A 22,467-nucleotide genomic window follows, 5' to 3' on the forward strand; every position below is an offset into this window, starting at 1 on the left:
GTGTGCGGGTGATTGCTAGTCAACGTGGGCCGAGGGGCCTTCTTCCACGCTGTATCTCAAACCTAAACTAAACTCTGTGAAACACATGCCTTGGAAAGTATGGAAGATGAAGCCATTGTGCCCACTATCAAGGTGGTGAACCCCGAGAAACCCAGGGTTTTTCTCCTTGAAGCACAGAAGGTTGTATCTCTAAACTTAACTGAGAAAGGGAGATGCAAGTAGGTTTTCAGTAGGTGGGAAGGTAAGGAAGGAATGTTTAGAACAAAGGGTGTTTCAGTGGTAGAAAGAGCAATCAAGCCAGTTGCTTTGAGGACAAAATAGCATAAAATCACTAGACCTGTGTAATAAGTTGCTAATGGTAAGGTTACTATGCCATGGCCCAACCGTGTGCCTACTAATCAGATTCTTAGTCCTAAGGCCATGCAGCAGAGTAGGAGCTGGTTTAGTTCATCATCTCCAGGGAGGTTCTATCCAATTAGTCCCCAGTTCGCTGCTCTTCCTCATTCTTTACATTTTTTTATTCATTTTTCCAATTATTTTTCCAATTCTCTTTTGAAAGTTACGATGATTGAAGCCACTTCCAATTGCTATTTAGTTTGTATTATAATTTAATTTAGCGATACAGCGTGAAAACAGGCCCTTCGGCCCACTGAGTCTGTGCCACACATTAACACTACTCTACACACACGATGGACAGCTTTTTTAACATTTATACCAAGCCAATTAACCTACAAACCTGTACGTCTTTGGAGTGTGGGAGGAAACCGAAGATCTCTGATAAAATCCACGCAGGTCACGGGGAGAACGTACAAACACCGTACAGGCAGCAGCCGTAGTCGGGATGGAAGCTGGGTCTCTGGCACTGTGAGGCAGCAACTCTACCGCTGCGCCACCGCGCCGCCCTCTATTGACCACAACACTGATGTGAACTCTGCAATGGGGTCATCCTTGATACCGTTCATTGAAGGTTTAAAGGTTCAAGTGTGGAGCTTTGAAGATGTTTCTTTTCTCAACAGGATGAAGCAGCTGAAGCAGGAGATGGAATATGTAACAAAAGAACTCCAGCAGAATAACATGATCATCCAAAGGTGAACATGACCATTCATCTTCAAACGTGTTTGAATGTATTGGAAAGGCTGGGGCGGTGAAGCCAGAGTGCTGACTCCAGTCTTCCATGTTCATGCCACCCCCATTCTCCAGCCTGACTCAGGCTTATCTAGAATGCTTAGCTTTGACATTGATTGAAGCCAGGCCAGGTTGACCATTTTACTGAATAAACCACCTGTTTCTGCCCTATCAGCTATTTGCCCTGAAGACCTTATCATAGAAACATAGAAAATAGGTGCAGGAGGAGGCCATTTGGCCCTTCGAGTCAGCACCGCCATTCACTGTGATCATGGCTGATCATCTACAATCAGTAACCCTTGCCTGCCTTCTCTCCATATCATCATATCATATCATATCATATATATACAGCGCGGAAACAGGCCTTTTCGGCCCACCAAGTCCGCGCCGCCCAGCGATCCCCGCACATTAACACTATCCTACACCCACTAGGGACAATTTTTTACATTTTACCCAGTCAATTAACCTACATACCTTGATTCCACTGGCCCCTAGAGCTCCATCTAACTTTCTTTTAAATTCATCCAGTGAATTGGCCTCCACTGCCCTCTGTGGCAGAGAATTCCACAAATTCACAACTCTCTGGGTGAAAAAGTTACTTCTCACCTCAGTTTTAAATGGCCTCCCCTTTATTCTTAGACTGTGGCCCCTGGTTCTGGACTCCCCCAACATTGGGAACATTTTTCCTGCATCTAGCTTGTCTAGTGCTTTTATAATTTTGTACGTCTCTATAAGATTCCCTCTCATCCTTCTAAACTCCAGTGAATACAAGCCCAGTCTTTCCAATCTTTCTTCATATGACAGTCCCTCCATCCCAGTGCCGATGTAGACTTAAATATCCTAATGTTTAGTTTTAATGTAGTTTGGAGATACAGTGTGGAAACAGGCCCTTTGGCCCACCGAGTCCACACCGACAAACGTTCACCTGTACACTAGTTCTATGTTACGCCCATTTCACATCCTACACACTGGGTGCAATTTACAGAAGCCAATTATCCTACAAACCTGCATGTCTTTGGAATGGGGATCACCTGGAGAAAACCCGCGTGGTCACAGGGAGAACATATAAACTCCACACAGATGTCATCCATAGTCAGGATCAAACCTAGGTCTCTGATGCTGTAAGCCAGCAACTCTACTGCTGCGTTACTATGCCGCACCAATGCTCTCTGACAGGGTTCTTTTCAATGACGTAAACTTCAGTTCATTGACATCTCTGCTGCTTGTAAACAAACATGCACCTAACCCTTCCTGATCATCACCATTCCCTTGCCAACCAGTGTTGGCTCTCAGTCCAAGAACATCATCAACAGACGGTGGAGACCATTCAGTCCATTGTGCTCATGCCAGCATGTCAAAAAAGCCATCCATTTCCTCCCGTGTTCAATTTTCACACACAGTTTGTGTCTATCTAAGTACTTTGAAATGTTCTTCCACCTTAAATGAGATGTAACAACTACTTACATTTGCTATATGTACATGGACTATATTTCTGGGTGTAACAATCCTAACTATATTATAGATTACTGGCTAGAGTGCTTCCTTATATTGTGGATAACAACAATGGGTGTTATGTTTCTGTAAATATTTTATAGTAGCATTCTGTGAATGCCATGCGATGTTGGATGAAATATTATTTTTTGTGATCATTTATGGAGTCAAAGATAGAGCATGGACTAACTAACTAACATGTCCCAGCTACGCAAGTCCCACCTGCCCGCGTTTGGCACATATCCCTCCAAACCTGGCCGATCCTTGTACCTGTCTAACTGTTTCTTAAACTTTGGGATAGTCCCTGCCTCAATACCTCCTCTGGCAGCTTGTTCCACACCCTCATGAGAGCACACTATGGGTTGCAGGACAGAATATGAGTACATATATTATGTACTGTACTGCATGTCACTGAACAGTGCTCTCAGGCTTGAAAGCTCACTGCTCCCCACACTCCCCCAAGTGGCACTGGTCTTCTGGTCACCACGGCCTCTGTTCCTGCACGCCCCCAGAAACTTATTTGAGTTTACTTGAGGATTTATTCAAATACAATGCAACATCTTAGAAAAGGGTGGCACGGTGGCATAACGATAGTGCTACTGCCTTACAGCACCAGAGACCCGGGTTCGATCCTGACTACAGGTGCTTGTCTGTACAGAGTTTGTACGTTTCCCCGTGACCTGCGTGGGTTTACTCCGAGATCTTCGGTCTCTTCTCGCATGCCAAAGACGTAAAGATGAATTGTAAATTACCCCTTGTGTATGTAGGATAGTGCTAGTGTGTGGGGATCGCTGGTCAGCCTGGACTCGGTGGGCCGAAGGTCCTGTTTCCACGCTGTATCTCTAAACTAAACTAAAATACGAATTAAAAATAAGTTGGGCAAATAATATGAAGAACACCCAGAAAATCTGCCATTTCCACAAGACCAAAGTCCCAAATGTGCCAGATGTTCACAGTTTTACTGTTTTACTATCTATTAGATTAGACAATGTTATTTTTGACATGTTTGAAGTAACTAAGTGTATTTTTGTTACTAGCCTGAGCGATGGTCAGAAACCTCAAGGTGTCTAAGGTTTGGGCGTTGAAGATGAGATACTGGAGAGAAGAAAGAGCCAGACAGTTGTGCTGTGACTTTATGAAACATCACCATGTGAAGGACTGGAGTCCCACTAAAAACTGGACACGTATTCCCATTACTGAAGAATGCCAAGACAAAAGGTTCACACTTCCTGGTTCAGTCGTCGTGATATAAACTGAGCAAAAATGTTAGGAGCCCATTTTACCTTTCTCCCAGTTTAAGGATAAGGAAAGGATTGGGAATAATGGCTATATAAACAATTATAGAGAATCTGTGTGTGAAAGAGAGAAAGATTGGAACTTGTGTCTAATTTAATTTTGTGTGCATATTTGTCAACATTCCAAATTTTTGACCTGTTTTTTCTACTTTGGGAACCAGTGTAAACAGAAGTATCTAGAGTTGTTCTACTGTTGAATATGACCAGGGGCTACTCTTCTACCTCAGCACCTGTCCTATTCCGTTAATGGACAGTGCAGTCCTTGCAGAAATGCCACTTGACTTGTTGAGTTGCACCAGCATTTTGAGAATTGAATGTCCACAGATCTGTTGTAGCTCTTATGATGCAGTGGCTGAGGAAGCAAACAACATTGGAGATGAACTCAAGTCACATCTACCTGTACTCAACAGTCAAAAGGCTGATTGCCTGCTGAAGAAGCTTGTGTGTATTGGATCACAGATCCACAGTCTCTGGCTGCTGTTTGACCTGAGGCTCTTTTGGCCACTCTCATCAGTTTGGGTTCACAGCTGGGGACCAACACTGCCATGCCTTCAATTCCACATACCGAGAATTGCACTGGAGAGCATTGTGACAAGTCGGCAATTGTTAACACACGGTGCCGATCAGATAACTTAGCCCCAGAATCGAACCAGGACCGCACTGATCTTTACAGCAAAAACTACACTGGGGAAAGTACATAGGAACAGATCAAGGCCATTGAGCTTGCACTGCCATTCAATCAGATCATGAATGATCGAGTTTCACCTTTATCAATTTTTGCTCCATACTCCTTTGTTAAAACAGAAAATAACCTGCATTGATTTAAAGACAACATTGGAGTTGATGGAAACCAGGACAAAAATGCTGGAAATGCTCAACATCTGAAAGGAGAGAAACAGCTACGACAGAAGTAGAACAATGTTTGAGACGTGACAGGGTTTTGGGGAGTCCTGACGTAGGAAAAGGGGAGTGAATGGAAAAGAACAAAAGGGCTAGGGCGATTAAATGACAAATGGATGATGTTGCAGGAGCAGAAGTTAGCCATTCGGCCATCAAGTGTTCACTGCCATTCAAACATGACTGATCTATCTTTCCTTCTCAACCCCAGTCTCCTGCCTTCTCCCCATAACCCTTCACACCCTTACAAATCAAGAACCTATCAATCTCCATCTTAAAAATATCCATTGACTTGGCCTCCACAGCCTTCTGTGGTGATGAATTCCACAGATTCACCGTCCTCTGACTAAAGAAATTCCTTCTCATCTCCTTCCTAACAGAACTTCCTTTAATTCTGAGACTATGACCTCTAGTACTAGACTTCCACTAGACCTCCCCATCTTCAGGCCTTTCAGTATTCTGTAAGTTTAATTAAGGTCCCCTCTCATCCTTCTAAACTCCAGTGAGTACAAGCACAGTGCCTTGAAATGCTCATCATATGTTAACCCAGCCATCCCAGGGATCATTCCCATAAACCTCTGGACCCTCTCTAGAGCCAGCACATCCTTCCTCAGACATGGGGCCCAAAACTGCTCACAATACTACGAATGCGGTCTGACCAGCGCCTTATAAAGCCTCAGCTTTACATCCCTGTGTTTGTATTCTAGCCTTCTCAAAATAAATGTTAGCATTGCATTTGCCTTACTACCGATTCGACTTGCAAATTAAGTCCCTTTGCACCTCTGGTTTCTGAATTCTCACACGGATTAGAAAATAGTCTACACCTTTATTCCTGCTACCAAAATGCATATCTCCACACTTTGTTGCACTATTCCATCTGCCACTTCTCTGCCCACTCTCCCAACCTGTCCAAGTCCTTCTGCAGAGTCCTTGCATTCTCCACACTACCTGCCCCTTCACACATCTCTGTATGTACTAATGATGCAACGAAACAAAATGGAACAAATGAAGGCTGAGGGTTTCAAGATTCAAGATAGCTTTATTTGTCATCCAAAAAACAAGTTTTTTGGGCGAAATTCAGTCACCCACAGTCCAACAATAAAAGCATTAAAATAGGCAGATTACACAATAAAAGCATTAAAATAGGCAAATTACACAACCCCAAAAACACACAAAAAAAGAAACATCCATCACAGTGAGTCTCCTCCAGTCCTCTCCTCACTGTGATGGAAGGCCACAATGTCTTTTCCCTTCTCCTGCTGTCTTCTCCCGGCAGGGAAAAGCCTGAGAGGTGGAAGTGTAAATAATGGAATCATTATAAACAGATGCATTTGGGAAAGGGGAACAGAGGTTTTGATCTGAAACTGTTGAACCTAATGTTGATTCACGCAGTCTGCATTGAGCCCACTTGAATGAAGCAAAGTTCTTCAACTTGAACTGTCTCAGCATTCCAAAAAAATTCCTTATCATTTCCCTTAGTTTTTCAGTTTAGTTCTTTTAGTTTAGAGATACAGCATGGAAACTGGGACATTTTACACAGGGCCAATTCACCGACAAACCTGCAGGGTTTTGGAATGTGGGAGGAATCCCCAAACACCCTGAGGAAGCCCAAGCAGTGACAGGGAGATGTTGCAAACTCCACACAGACAGCACCTGAGCTCAGGATCAAACTGCGGCCTTTGGCACTGTGAGGCAGCAGTTCTACCAGCTGCACCACTGTGCAACTCTTCTAATAAAAACAACACCATATAGGTATGTGCCGGTCGCTATTGCCCAGTTAGCTGTTGCTGAGGATTGGAAAGGATTGGAACATCCGGCCCTTTCACAACCTCAGGATGTTCCTGCGCATTATATGCAGAGGGAAGTGCTTTTGACATGATTTTCCTCACAGCCTCTCTTGCTTTTTTAATATGGCTCTTTAAAAACACATCAGATTAGTCATAAGAGAGACACCTACACCAGGCTCCTATTCATAGACAACAGCTTAGTCATCCAATCTTATCACCGACCTCACGGGGCTTTGTGTCAGCACTAATCTCTGCCACTGGATCCTCGACTCCCTGACCAACAGACCCCAATCAGTGAGGATAGGGGACAAATCATCCTCCACGATAATCCCCAACACTGGTGCAGCACAAGGCTGTGTTCTCAGCCCCCTTCTTCACTCCTCGTACACCCAGCACAAGGCTGTGTTCTCAGCCCCCTTCTTCACTCCTCATACACCCACGACTGTGCAGCCATGTACAAATCTCATTCCGTTTTCAAATTTGCAAACAACATCACCTCCTGCTTCCCGTCATCACCCATTTTTGTCCTCCTCCCTTCCAGGTTCCATCCAACATGGATCCAGACATTGTAGCCCCTTGATCGCCCCTTCCCTCTTCTGGTTCTCATTCTACTTGCCCTTCACTTCTCCCCTCGTGGTTCCCATCTTCCTTCCTTGCTTATCAAGTTCCAGCACCGGTAACCTTTGTGTTCCCACTGATCACCCTCCTAGTGTTTTTTGTTGTTTGGTTTAGTTTATTGTCATGTGTACCAAGGTACAGTGAAAAGTGTTTTTGCTGCGTGCTAACCAGTCAGCAGGAAGACAATACATGATCACAATCAAGCCATCCACAGGGGACAGATACAGGATCAAGGGAATAACATTTGGTGCAACATAAAGTCCGATTAAAGAAAGTCCAAGGGTCTCCAATGAGATCGGTGGTACAGTGGCTCAGGCCCACTCTCTAGTTGTTGAGAGGATCATTCAGTTGCCTGATAACAGCTGGGAAGAAACTGTCCCTGAATCTGGAGGTGTGCGTTTGCACACTTCTGCATGTCTTGCCTGATGGGAGAGGGGAGAAGAGGGAGTGACCGGGGCAAGACTCATCCTTGATTATGCTGCTGGCCTTGTCAAGGCAGCGTGAAGTGTAAATGGAATCAATGGAAGGGAGGATAGTTTGTGTGATGGTCTGATTTGCATCCACAATTTCTTGTGGTCTTGGATGGAGCTGTTCCCAAACCAAGCTGTGATGCATCCCGATAAAATGCTTTCTACGACGCTTGTGTAGTTGGTGAGAGTTGTAGGGGTGCACGCCATACTTCCTAAGCCTTCTAAGGAAGTAGAGGCATCGGTGTGCGTTCTTGGCCATTGCTTCGATATGACTAGTCCAGGACAGGTTGCTGCTGATATTCATTTCAAGGAACTTGAAGCTTTCAATCACCTCTACTTCGGCACTATCAGTGTATCCTCCACCACCCTTCCCTCCCCCCACCTGACTCCATTTGTAATTTTGGGTTCTTTTTGTTGGTCTCTATCATCAACCTGACTCTATCTCCCAACTTCACCCCACCCCCACCTGGCTGCATCTGACCCACGGTCCTGACCTGAAACGTCGACTGTCCATTTCCTTCCACAGATGCTGCTTCAAAGCGGAAGTGGCGGCGCCTAATGGCTGCGGCTCGCTAGCAGTCTGTTCGTCTTTTTTCCTTTTTTTTTTTGTTGTGTGTCGGTGTTGGGATGGTTTTTGTATTTTTTTGGTTGTGTATGTGTGGGGGGTGGGGGAAACTTTTCTCTTTTAGGTCTCTTCCTCACGGCGCGGGGTGCGGCTCGGCCGCGGGACCTAACATCGCCCGGTGCGGCTCGGCCGCTGGACTTTACATCGCCCGGTGCGGCTCGGCCGCTGGACTTTACATCGCCCGGTGCGGCTCGGCCGCGGGACTTTTCATCGCCCGGTGCGGCTTGCCCGCGGGACTTTACATCGCTGGTGCGGCTCGGCCGCTGGACTTTACATCGCCCGGTGCAGCTCGGCCGCGGGGCTTAACATCGCCCGGTGTGGCTCAGCCGCTGGACTTTACATCGCCCGGTGCGGCTCGGCCGCTGGACTTTACATCGCCCGGTGCAGCTCGGCCGCGGAACTTTTCATCGCTGGTGCGGCTCGGCCGCGGGACTTAACATCGCCCGGTGCGGCTCGGCCATGGGACTTAGCTGCGCAAGGCTTGGTCGCGGGGCCTTCCATCGCCCGGCTCGGCCGCGAGACGTTTCAGCGCCCGGTGCGACTCGGCCGCGGGGACTTCCATCTTCTTGCGGGGACTGTGCGGGTCGGTCGGGGACGAGCTGTCTGTCCGTGGGCGTGGGGAAGAGAGTGGAAGTTTTGTTGCCTCCATCACAGTGAGGGGGTGTTTGGAGTCACTGTGATGGACGTTTGTGTTGGGGTTATGTGTCTTGTGTTCTTTTTTGTGTGACTGCTATGTAGTTTCGTTCGGTACCTTGGTACCGAATGACAAATAAAGCTCTGTTATACTGTTATACTGTTATCCGCTGAGTTCCTCCGGCCAATTGTTTGCCATTCCAGCTTGCAGCCACTGCTGTCTCTTGTGACTCCATCCGTCACCCCTCCCTGGCCCACGACTAGTCCCCGTCTCACCATTTCCGCTCCCCTGTTGCTATTTTCCCCTCCTCTCTGTCGTGATGCCCGGTATCGACCGGCACTGGTTGTCATTTCTTTCCCTCTTTGCACTCGGACGTGATTAATTGGAGGCCCTCTTCGACTTTGAATTGGAGACAAAATATCCTCTGGCTCAGTTGGAAGAATAGGGCTGTTCTTCCTTACATACTGACATGTCATTTTTACTTGAACTACAGTCAAGGCCCTCTTAAGCCAAGATCTTAATAAAGATGGATTCTCATTTCCCTGGTCTATCTCAGTGTGGGCATTGTACACTTTCTATTACCTGCATGTTCTCTATAGCAGTAACACAATATTCTGTATAGAAAGAACTGCAGATACTGGTTTACACCGAAGATGGACACAAAATGCTGGAGTAACTCAACATCTCTGGAGAGAAGGAATGGGTGACGTTTTGGGTCGAGACCCTTCTTCAGACTGGAGAAGGGTCTTGACCTGAAACGTCACCCATTCCTTCTCTACAGAGATGCTGCCTGCTGAGTTACTCCAGCTTTTTGTGTCTACAACAAAATATTTAGCATGGTTTGACTGGACTCATGTATGGATGACTTACCTGAATAGCACGAAAAACATGTTTTTCCACTGTATCTTGTGAAAATAATAAACCTACCAGAAACAGCCAGGGCACTGTGTTCATTATTTTGACAGTGGGCACTGTCCGTACCTGTGCCTCAGACACACCACTTGCTTGTTTCTGTGCTTTATGTTCAGAAGCTGCTGGGATAAGTTATTTTCTGGCATTTTGCCAATTCTTCGTGGTAGGGGGATGGGGCAAGCAGGTGATGAATATTGTTGCAACGTTTTGACGGTGGTCATTAAGAGTTGTGCACTACAGTTGACCGGACCTCACTGATTATCCACCAAAGTACACCCACCCGCAGGGGAAACGTAGGATTCATTCCATCACCTACTGCAGTAAAATAGCAAAGGTGCTCCATCGTTATTGATAAAACAAAATTGGCACCAAGTTACATTAATGCTGTTTAGTGACCAGAAGATTGGATAACAGCTAAAGGAGGATTATGGACTGAATTCCAGTGTTTAGGATTGAGAATGCCAAAGGAATAGATGTTGATGTTGTATCAATTAAAGTCAGGGATGCTCAATGCAGAGGAATTTGAAGGGGATGATGGCAGATACTGGTAGGACCAGTGAATATTTAACAGCATAGAGAAAATGTGAATCCTTGACAGGGTTCACCCCTGGACTACAGCGTAGAGCCATGGTGGCGCAGCGGTAGAGTTGCTGCTTTACAGTGCCAGAGATCCAGGTTCGATCCTGACTACGGGTGCTTGTCTGTACAGAGTTTGTACATTTTCCCCCATGACCTATGTGGGTTTTCACCGGATTCCTCCCACATTCTAAAGACGTACAGATTTGTAGGTTAATTGGCTTTGGAAAATTGTACATTGTCACTAGTGTGTGTAGGATAGTGTTAGTGTGCGGGGATTGCTGGTCGGCATGGCCAGTTTCCGCACTGTATCTCTAAACTAAAACATTAATGAGAATCTTGAATTTTACCTCCTCTAATCTGAGATTGTTGGCTCCCTCACCACACTTCCACTGGCTGATAGACGTGAGCAGCAGGGATGGTGCGGTGATGACTTAGAGACTTTCCTCTGCTTGTCTACAAGCACAGTGGATAGTGTGCTGTGTGGCCAAAAGAATCCCTTCCCATTTTAATTGACAAATTAGGTGCATCTACAATATAGCAATGGGGGAAACATGGCTGCCAATAGGTCTTCACCAAGATCATGTGAAAGAATAATTCAATATTGTTAATGTTTAGAGAGATACAGTGTGGAAACAGGCCTTTCGGCCCACCGAGTCAACAGACAATAGACAATAGGTGCAGGAGTAGGCCATTCAGCCCTTTGAGCCAGCACCGCCATTCAATGCGATCATGGCTGATCACTCTCAATCAGTACCCCGTTCCTGCCTTCTCCCCATACCCCCTCACTCCGCTATCCTTAAGAGCTCTATCCAGCTCTCTCTTGAAAGCATCCAACGAACTGGCCTCCACTGCCTTCTGAGGCAGAGAATTCCACACCTTCACCACTCTCTGACTGAAAAAGTTCTTCCTCATCTCCGTTCTAAATGGCCTACCCCTTATTCTTAAACTGTGGCCCCTTGTTCTGGACTCCCCAACATGGGAACATGTTTCCTGCCTCTAATGTGTCCAATCCCCTAATTATCTTATATGTTTCAATAAGATCCCCCCTCATCCTTCTAAATTCCAGTGTATACAAGCCCAATCGCTCCAGCCTTTCAACATACGACAGTCCCGCCATTCCGGGAATTAACCTAGTGAACCTACGCTGCACGCCCTCCATAGCAAGAATATTCTTCCTCAAATTTGGAGACCAAAACTGCACACAGTACTCCAGGTGCGGTCTCACCAGGGCCCGGTACAACTGTAGAAGGACCTCTTTGCTCCTATACTCAACTCCTCTTGTTACGAAGGCCAACATTCCATTGGCTTTCTTCACTGCCTGCTGTACCTGCATGCTTCCTTTCATTGACTGATGCACTAGGACACCCAGATCTCGTTGAACTCCCCCTCCTCCTAACTTGACACCATTCAGATAATAATCTGCCTTTCTATTCTTACTTCCAAAGTGAATAACCTCACACTTATCTACATTAAACTGCATCTGCCATGTATCCGCCCACTCACACAACCTGTCCAAGTCACCCTGCAGCCTTATTGCATCTTCCTCACAATTCACACTACCCCCCAGCTTAGTATCATCTGCAAATTTGCTAATGGTACTTTTAATCCCTTCGTCTAAGTCCGCACCGACCAGCGATCCCCGCACAATAACACTATCCTACACATACTGGGGACAATTTACACTTATACCAAGCTAATTAACCTTTAAATCCTGTGCGTCTTTGGAGTGTGGGAGGAAACCGAAGATCTTGGAGAAAACCAACAGGGGGGGACGTACAAACTCTGTACAGACAGCACCTGTAATCAGGATCGAACCCGGGGCTCAGGCACTGTATGCGCTGTAAGGCGGCAACTCTACCGCTGCGCCACCGTGCCGCCCTATGATGATGTGGAGTGGGGGAGAAATGTTGCCTGGGACCCTAAAGAGGATTGTACTGGTCTGAGTGGTGTTGTGAAGCTTTCACACACAAACGAGAGAGGAAGTGGGTTTAATATCTCGTCTGAAGAATGGCATGTGAAACACTTCAACAATTCAGCACACCCTCAATGCTCAATTCCCTAGAGAGGGATTTGAACCCACAAGGGTCTGACTCAGAGACAGAAGAACAACAGCACTGAGAGCAAGCACACACTTTCAGCAGAAGGCTGAGACAAGGGAATTACAACCAATCCCATTGGTGCTGTACAGTGTGTGTAGGTGAGAGTGGCCATGGCCTTCTTTCTTATCTGTGAGGGAACCAAGACCGAGGAGATAGAGATGCTTTAAAAAGCCCGACTGAGATGTGTGCCTGCCTCATCAGTTGCCACTGAATTCCCTTCTTGCCTTGCCAATGTTTTTTGTGCTTTACCTGTGAATGTGCAGGTTTCATTTAAACACAATGAAAACAGATGGGAAAACTAAGAGACATGCGACAAGAACACATCTCTGGTTTTTCTTTTTGCCCGCCTGCGTGAAAGGATTTTCTTCACCGATCAACAGATAACTGAACAGAAGCAGCCAGATGCTGCCATACAATCAGGTGCCACTGCAGGGCAGTCATGTTCCATTCAATTACCCTCACAGAGGTATGTTTGAGAGTATGTGGTGTGGGGACTTCAATTGAACAGTTGGTCAAGATACCAGTTCCAACCCTAATCTCAGAGAACTGGGCTACATGCAAGCAACCCTACTTGGGAGATGTGTAGGAAAATAACTGCAGATGCTGGTTCAAATTGAAGGTAGACACAAAATGCTGGAGTAACTCAGTGGGTCAGGCAGCATCTCAGGAGAGAAGGAATGGGTGACGTTTCGGGTCGAGACCCTTCTTCAGACTCCTTGGGAGATGCATTTGATGAACATCACCATGTTACACACTCAGTTCCAGCAGGATGGTCTTCAGCTCAGGCCCAAATTAACACAGGGAACCAGTTGGCAAAGGCAGAATCTCAGGCAAAGGAAGCCTTTCACACAGGCAGGCAAAAAGAAAAACCTGAGATGTGTTCTCATCGCAAGACTCTTAATCGTCAAAGTTTTCCCATCCAGTTTCATTGTTTTTAACGGAAAGCTGCACATTCAGAGGTAAAAGACTAAAACCGTGGCAAAGCAAGAAGGGAATTCAACAGCAATTGATGAGACAGGAACACACCTCAGGGTTTTTTTACCTGTCCGTGTGAAGGATGGAAGCAAAGTGGGGGCAGGACAAAGCCAGGCAAGTGATGGGTGGATACAGGTGAGGGGGAGGGTTGTTTAGTAGTTGCTTGGACAAAGGCCAGAGATGAACAGACAAGGAAGGTGGGATAAGGATGGAAGAGATACGAATTGTGAAGTCATGGGAAGTGTAGATTGGTTATTTCCTACTAACCAATTGTAGTGCTTGTTAGTAGTTGTTCCGCCTAATATGCGATATATATTACCAAGAGCTGTTTACGTAGGGCAGTTGGAGTAGCCGTTAGTCACTGTGAAGTCTTGCAGATCTATGCTAGTGGACTGTAATGGATGTGTGTTGCATTACGACGTGTGTACGACTCCACTCATTACATGGTGTCAGAAGTGGGATTCGAACCGATGCCTCCAATTGGACATAGTGCAAGGACAAGGGGTGAAATCTGTATGAATCCAGGTGCGGCACAGGGAAGAGAGGGGAGAAAGAAGGGGGGGTTGTTTGGTGGTTAGTTACCTAAAATTGGAGACTTCAATAATCCCATATGTTGGATGCATTGCTGACTGCACATACTAATGACCAAGGAATGTCAATCAACCGCTCCATCAATATGTAGCTTGCATGTAAACACAAATGAGAATTTTATACCGGTGTGCTAGAGATTGCTAAGCATCTGTGCTGGTCTAACCACCCTGATCCCCTCACACCTTGAAAGAGATTTACCAGACCGTAAAAAGAAAGTTTCGCTGATGAGACCAATGAGAACCTCAACTTGTAAGACATATGAGCAATACACAAAAGGTCCTGTGACCATCAAATGTAACAATTAACGTGCGAACGCGGTCAGGAACAGTGAACTATGCTTTAGTTCTATCTTCAGGTTGTTGGCTGATTCCCTTCCTCCATCTCCACACCCAGGAGGCTGAGACTCCATTGATGTCCAGCAGTACCTTCTCTGTAGCTATCTGTTGAGCTGGTTAAAAGGCCATGTCCATTTATCTGCCCTTTGTGTTCTGTACCCATTTCTCTCAGTAGGAGTAAGTGATCTTCACAGATGGAGGACACTTGTTGCGTGTGCCTACATAGGCATGGCATTGCAGAAAGACAGGGGAAGGCTCCATAGTTCATGGGATATGAGGAAGTGAATAGACATGGTGGGAAGGTTGTACCTGAAAGGTAAGTTCATGTAAGGAGTGATAAGCGAGAGCTGGCAGGTGCACACAGCAACATTCAATTTGCCTACATTATAGTGTAAAGTATTTGGGTTTTTTGGTAATGCTCCCATAAAGTGCCTTTTAAAATTTAACAAGATTAAATGCATTCTATACAGAACTGCCAACATGTTGCTTTATGGGAGTAGTTTTTACATAAGATAGACACAAAATGCTGGAGTAACTCAGCGGGACAGGCAGCATCTCTGGAGAGAAGAAATGGGTGGCCTTTCGGGTCGAGACCCTTCTTCAGTTTTTACTTGTCAATTTAAAAATCAATTATCTCAGTTGCTTTAAGCCAAAAATAGACAATAGGTGCAGGAGGAAGCCATTCGGCCCTTCAAGCCAGCACCGCCATTCAATGTGATCGTGGCTGATCATTCTCAATCAGTACCCCGTTCCTGCCTTCTCCCCATACCCCCTGACTCCGCTATCCTTAAGAGCTCTATCCAGCTCTCTCTTGAATGCACGGTAGCGCAGCGGTAGAGTTGCTGCTTTACAGCGAATGCAGCGCCGGAGACTCAGGTTCGATCCTGACTGCGGGTGCTGCACTGTAAGGAATTTGTACGTCCTCCCCGTGACCTGCGTGGGTTTTCTCTGAGATCTTCGGTTTCCTCCCACACTCCAAAGACGTGCAGGTATGTAGGTTAATTGGCTGGGTAAAAATGTTTTTTTTTAAATTGTCCCTAGTGGGTGTAGGATAGTGTTAATCATATCATATCATATCATATATATACAGCCGGAAACAGGCCTTTTCGGCCCTCCAAGTCCGTGCCGCCCAGTGATCCCCGCACATTAACACTATCCTACACCCACTAGGGACAATTTTCACATTTACCCAGCCAATTAACCTACATATACCTGTAGGTCTTTGGAGTGTGGGAGGAAACCGAAGATCTCGGAGAAAACCAATGTACGGGGATCACTGGGCGGCACGGACTTGGAGGGCCGAAAAGGCCTGTTTCCGGCTGTATATATATGATATGATATGATATGAATTGGCCTCCACTGCCTTCTGAGGCAGAGAATTCCACAGATTCACAACTCTCTGACTGAAAAAGTTTTTCCTCATCTCAGTTCTAAATGGCCTACCCCTTATTCTTAAACTGTGGCTTAATACTGAGATTTATTTTCTCTTCAAGGTGAAAGCACTTAATATTCCTGCATTATTCAGCTGAGTAAAATGCCTTTGGCTTTGATCGACAATTGAGGCAGTAGTCTCTGAGGACTCTGCTCATTGGCAACCTCTAGCCATGGCTTTCCAGTGTCATTGATTGACTTCTTCCCTTGGTCCAACAAGGAATGCCCTTCCCCATGGAACATGCAGGTTCTGAGCAGCATACCCAGCCTGCCTCCACATTGTCACCACAATCAACAGCAGCCTTTCAAAATGTGAACAACTTTCTGCTAAATCCTTGCCTTGTGCTCCTATCAAAAATCTAACTAGTTGTATACACCGATGAGCCAAAACATTATGACCACTGACAGGTGAAGTGAATAACATTGGTTATCTTGTTACAATGGCACCTGTCAAGGGGTGGGATATATTAGGTAGCAAGTGAACAGTCAGTTCTTGACGTTGATGTGTTGGATGCAGGAGAAATGGGCAGGAGTAAAGACCTGAGCGACTCTGATAAGGGCCAAATTGTTATGGCCAGACGACTGGGTCAGAGCATCTCTGAAACGGCAAGGCTTGTGGTGTGTCTGCTCAGCAGTGGTGAGTACCTACCGACAGTGGTCCGAGGAGGGACAAACCACAAACCGGCGACAGGGTGTTGGGCGCCCAAGGCTCATCGATGCTCGAGGGCAACGAAGGCTATCCCGTCTGGTCCGAACCGACAGAAGGTTGACTGTGGCACAAGTCACAGAAAATGTTAATGGTGGTCACGGGAGGAATGTGTCACAATACACAGTGCATCGCACCCTGCTGCGTATGGGGCTGCACACGGAGGACCAACAGCATATTAGGCAGGTGGTCATAATGTTTTGGCACATCAGGTCATAATGTTTTGGCTGATCGGTGTATTATCTGGGGATTTTAAATCAACTCTTCTGATCAGTTAAAGTTGAATCAAGAGGACTGAGACAGACCAGCTGGTTCCACTACTCACTGTTGAAAAGGCACAAAGTCTTGGAATAACTCAGTGTGTCAGGCAGCATCTCTGGAGAACATGGATAGAAGACATTTCAATTTGTGTCCCTTCTTCAGACCATCCTTCAGTCTGAAGAAGGGTTCTGACCCGTAACATCATCCATCCACGATCTCCGGAGATGTTGCCTGACCCATTGAGTTACTCCAGCACTTTGTGTCTTTTTCATTTTGCTAAATCAGTCATTTTCACATGCCAATTTATGAATCAGTTATTTCAATGGCTCTAGCAGAGACCCTGGGACTTTATCCTCTTTAGTGTTTATTTATTTACTATTTGAATGTTGTCTAAGTCAAGTAGTAGCCTTGCTGGTGTGTAGGTGTTGCTCAGCCCAAGAACAACAACTGAATATGATCAGTGGACCCAGCCAGCAGTGTTGTTCACAAGTCATCAGCAGCAAACAGCAGTCGTCTGCAAGTCGAATCGGTAGTAATGAAAGCAAACTCAATGCTGGCACTTATTTCAAAGGGCTTGTATACAAAAACAAGGATGTAATGTTGAGTGTAAATTTCCCCGGTGTGGGACTAATAAAGGAATATATATATATATATATACATGCAGATATATGGATTTCAGCAAGGCATTTGACATGGTAGGCTGCTCTGGAAGGTTAGATCACATGGGAACCAAGGAAAACTAGCTGATTGGATAGAAAATTGGCTTCATGGAAGAGTGATGGTGGAAGGTTGTTTTTCGGACTGGAGGCCTGTGATGTGTGGTGGGTCTCGGGGATTGGTGCTGGGCCCGATGCTGATTGTGGTTCATATCAACGCTTTGGATTGGAATGAACAAAGCAGGATTAGTACTCGCTGGAGTTTAGAAGAATGAAGTGGAAACCTCATTGAAACATACAGAATAGTGAAAGGCTTGGATAGTTGATGTGGAGAGGATGTTTCCACTAGTGAGAGAGTCTAGAACTAGAGGTCACAGCCTCAGAATTAAAGGACGTTCTTTCAGGAAGGAGATGAGGAGAAATTTCTTTAGTCAGAGGGTGGTGAATCTGTGGAATTCTTTGTCACAGAAGGCTGTGGAGGCCAGGTCAGTGGATATTTTTAAGGCAGAGATAGATAGATTCTTGATGAGTACAGGTGTCAGAGGTTATGGGGAGAAAGCAGCTGAATGGGGTTAGGAGGGAGAGATAGACCAGTCATGATAGAATGGCGGAGTAGACTTGATGGGCCAAATGGCCTAATTCTACTCCTATTCCTTATAACCTTATGACCGTACTTCCTTCAAAGTAGCGCCACAGGTAGATACGTTGGTCAAGAAGGCTTTTGGCACATTGGTCTTTATCAGTCAGGATTTTGAGTACAGAAGTTGGCATGTTATGTTCCAGCTGTACAGTACTGGGTCCAGCTTTAGTCACGCTGTGACAGGAAAGATGCTGTAAAACTGGAAAGAGTACAGAGAAGGTATAGACAATAGACAATAGGTGCAGGAGGAGGCCATTCGGCCCTTCAAGCCAGCACCGCCATTCAATATGATCATGGCTGATCATCCTCAATCAGTACCCCGTACCTGCCTTCTCCCCATACCCCCTGACTCCGCTATCCTTAAGAGCTCCATCTAGCTCTCTCTTGAAAGCATTCAGAGAATTGGCCTCCACTGCCTTCTGGGGCAGAGAATTCCATAGATTTACAACTCTCTGACTGAAAAGTTTTTCCTCATCTCCGTTCTAAATGGCCTACCCCTTATTCTTAAACCGTGGCCCCTGGTTCTGGACTCCCCCAACATTGGGAACATGTTTCCTGCCTCTAACATGTCTAGCCCCTTAATAATCTGATATGTTTCGATAAGATCCCCTCTCATCCTTCTAAATTCCAGTGTATACAAGCCAAGGATATTGCCAGGACTTGAGGGTCTGAGCTACAGGGAGACATTAGGCAGGTTCGTACTGTAATTCCTTGGAGTGTAGGAAGATGAGGTGATCTTACAGAAGTGTATAAAATCATGAGGGGAATAGATGCCCAGAATATTTTGCCCAGAGTCAGGGAATCATGATCCCTCATAGGTTGAAGATGAGAGGGAAAAGATTTAATGGGAATTCGAGGGCCAACTTTCCACACCGAGGTTGGTGGGTATCAGGAATGAGGTGCCGAAAGAGGTAGTAGAGGCAGAAACTATAACAATATTTAAAAGGCAATTGGACAGGTGCATGGATAGGAAAGGTTTACAGGGAAGGTTTACAGGGAAAGGGGTCAAACGCGGGCGGATGAGACTAGTGTATATGGAGCATCTTGTCAGCAGGGGTAAGCTGGGCTGAAGGACCTGTTTCTGTGCTGTATAACTCTATGATACACTCCAGGGGCCTCGTGGTCTAAACCTAATCTGTTTGTGTGCGATCCTCAATATATACAAAGATCTCTCACCCTTTCTCTTGAATAAACTCAATAATTGAGCCGCCACATCTCAGAGCAGAGAATTCCAAGGATTTGCTGCCCTCTGCATGAAAACATTTCACCTTACCTCTGTCCCAATTGGTTTGCCACTTATTTTGAGACGGCAAACTCTAGCGAAAGATTCATTGGCCAGGGAAAATATCCTCCCTGTGTCTTCCATGCTGAGCACTAAGAATGTTGTAAGTTTCATTGAAATTGCCTCTCATTCTGAGGCGGTGCTTGCTCAAGGGGCCGAATGGCCTACTGCTGCACCTATTTTCTTTCTATGTTTCTATGGGCCCATGCTACTCAATCTGCGGATGGCAAACCCCATCATTACCTTTCCTGGCTTCATGCATTCCATGCAGTGATAGAGGGGGGCACCTGGATTCGTGCAGCACCACCACGATGCCACTTCCATAGTTTTCCACCAGGTATGTGTGACTCCTGGATGATGAGGATCACTGACCGAAAAGCAAGGGATTGCTTTCCCATTGTTAAAAGGTAAATGTCTAAGCAGGTACCAAGTTGCTGAATAAGTTCCTAGATAGAGCTCTTAATGATAGCAGAGTCAGGGGGTATGGGGAGAGGCCAGGAATGGGGTGCTGATTGTGAATGATCAGCCATGATCACATTGAATGGCTGTGCTGGCTCGCCGTGCCGAATGGCCTACTCCTGCACCTATTGTCTATTGTCTGAGGCAGATCAGCCACACTTTGTGGTGGGTTCACCCTCAAGACCCCCAAAACTGTGCACCCACCCTTGTTACAACCCCCGTCATACTCAATCATTGGCCTAACCCTGGCCTCCAAGGCACAAGCCCCAATCATAACCCCAATCTCTGTCCCCGTATAATGATGAGCTCAACCTTCACTCTCGACAGTGCATACATCCTTGGCTCATATATTTCACCAGCTTTACCTTCAAACCATCCGGCTCACGACTCATCACGATGGCCCAATCTGATTTCTGTGGCAAAGTTTCCCTGCATCTCAAGAGATGATCCAACCCTTCATGCTGCCCGGCTGGACTTCACTGCCTCACCCATTGCTGCCACCACCCCAGCAGCAACTCCCAATGATGTTGTCCAGCTGTTTCCAGGAAATAACCAATCCAAAGAATGGAGACACAGGAGACTGCAGACGCTGGGATCTAAAGTGAAAAAAACCCAAGTGCTGGAGGAACCCAGGCAACTCTTTGCATGCTCGTCACAGAAGGGAATCTGCAGCCACACATTACAGTTGCCCCACTTTTTAAAATCTCTACTCCTACAGCAACATTTCATACTCTCTTACTCTTAGATTTATCTTGTGCCGCGTTATTCACTTATCCTGTCTCTGTACACTGTGAACGGCTCAGTTGTAATCATGTATTGTCTTTCCGTTGACTGGAGGGCACACAACCAAAGCTTTTCACTGTACCTCCCTCCGCACACGTGACAATAAACTAAACTGAAACTTTGTTTTTTTGCCTAGCCCAAAGATTATGTCAGTATTTTCAGAAGGGTGGGAGTTCTGGAAATAATGTTAAAGTGTGGTGTGGAAGTGGGGGGGGTAGCATCATTAATGATATTTGGGTTTGTTTGGTGATGGGTTGGCGATTATATGACAGAATGTGATATGCTAATATTTACAGGAGGCGTCTGGGTTATTGTCAATATTATAAAGAATTATTAAAGGCTCCCGTCTCCCCTATATAGAAACATAGAAAATAGGTGCAGGAGGAGGCCATTTGGCCCTTCGAGCCAGCACCACCATTCATTGTGATCATGGTTGATCGTCCACAATCAATAACCCATGCCTGCCTTCTCCCCATATCCCTTGATTCCACTAGCCACTAGAGCTCTATCTAACTCTCTTAAAACCATCCAGTGATTTAGCCTCCACTGCCCTCTGCGGCAGAGAATTCCACAAATTCACAACTCTCTGGGTGAAAAAGTTCCTTCTCACCTCAGTTTTAAATGGCCTCCCCTTTATTCTAAGACTGTGGCCCCTCGTTCTGGACTCCCCCAACATTGGGAACATTTTTAGAGGGCACATTTTAGAGAACATATATAGAGAAGATAGTCACACAATGCTGGACTAACTCAGCGGGACAGGCAGCAACTCTGGAGAGAAGGAATGGGTGATGGTTCCGATGAAGGGTCTGGACCCGAAACGTCACCCGTGCCTTTCTCTCCAGAGATGCTGCCTGTCCCGCTGAGTTACTCCAGCATTTTGTGTCCATCCCCTTCTGTTTAAACCAGCATCTGCACACAGGGGTTTTAATGACCCAGTTTATTAGTTGGGATTGACGTTTGCGATTTGAATGACGAGCTGGAGATCAGGCCGCCCCGAACGTCAGTCACCTGGTGCCTCTCTCCCAGATGCTGCCTGACCTGCTGAGTTACTCCAACACTTGGTGAGACCTTCACACGGCAGCTGGGGTGGGTTTCAGGCGCGGGTCACATGCTGCTCGGGCGTGAGACTGGCGCAGTTACAGAGCTTCTCTCCGGCCCAGCAGCGACTACTCGCCTTTGGATGTGTCTCTGAACAACTCACTCACTCACTCACTCACTCACTCACTCACTCACTCACTCACTCACTCACTCACTCACTCACTCACTCACTCACTCACCCACTCACTCACTCCCCCCCTCACCCACTCCCTCACTCCCCCACCCACTCACTCTCTCCCTCACTCACTCCCTCCCCCACTCACTCTCTCCCTCACTCACTCTATTTCTCCCTCCCCCTCACTCCCTCACCCCCTCACTCCCTCCCTCCCTCACCCACTCACTCCCTCGCTCACCCACTCCCTCTTTCACCCACTCCCTCACTCACTCCCCCACCCCCTCACTCACTCACTCACCCACACACTCCCTCCCCCACTCACTCTCTCTCTCCCCACTCACTCCCTCCCCCACCCACTCCCTCACTCACTCCCTCCCTCCCCACTCACTCCCTCCCTCCCCCACTCCCTCTTTCACCCACTCCCTCACTCACTCCCCCACCCCCTCACTCACTCACTCACCCACACACTCCCTCCCCCACTCACTCTCTCTCCCCCACTCACTCCCTCCCCCACCCACTCCCTCACTCACTCCCTCCCCCACTCACTCTCTCTCTCTCTCTCTCACTCCCTCCCCCACCCACTCACTCACTCTCTCTCTCACT

At 46.6% G+C, this 22,467-nt stretch overlaps 1 protein-coding gene across 3 annotated transcripts in view; it reads left to right on the plus strand.

Moving 5' to 3' along the window:
• Positions 1 to 9,877, plus strand: part of LOC144605375 (serine/threonine-protein kinase TBK1-like) — an 81,848-nt gene extending 71,971 nt beyond the window's left edge. For all 3 annotated transcript variants that reach the window (XM_078420531.1, XM_078420529.1, XM_078420530.1), the window contains exons 20-21: positions 1,017 to 1,088; positions 3,654 to 9,877. In XM_078420531.1, the coding sequence (XP_078276657.1) occupies positions 1,017 to 1,088; positions 3,654 to 3,687 (106 nt within the window). In that variant the 3' untranslated portion in view covers positions 3,688 to 9,877. The remainder of the gene's footprint in view (positions 1 to 1,016; positions 1,089 to 3,653) is intronic.
• Positions 9,878 to 22,467: the final 12,590 nt, after the last annotated feature.

This window comes from Rhinoraja longicauda, chromosome 24 (genome assembly GCF_053455715.1).
Source record: "Rhinoraja longicauda isolate Sanriku21f chromosome 24, sRhiLon1.1, whole genome shotgun sequence".
In the NCBI taxonomy this organism is placed as follows: Eukaryota; Metazoa; Chordata; class Chondrichthyes; order Rajiformes; family Arhynchobatidae; genus Rhinoraja; species Rhinoraja longicauda.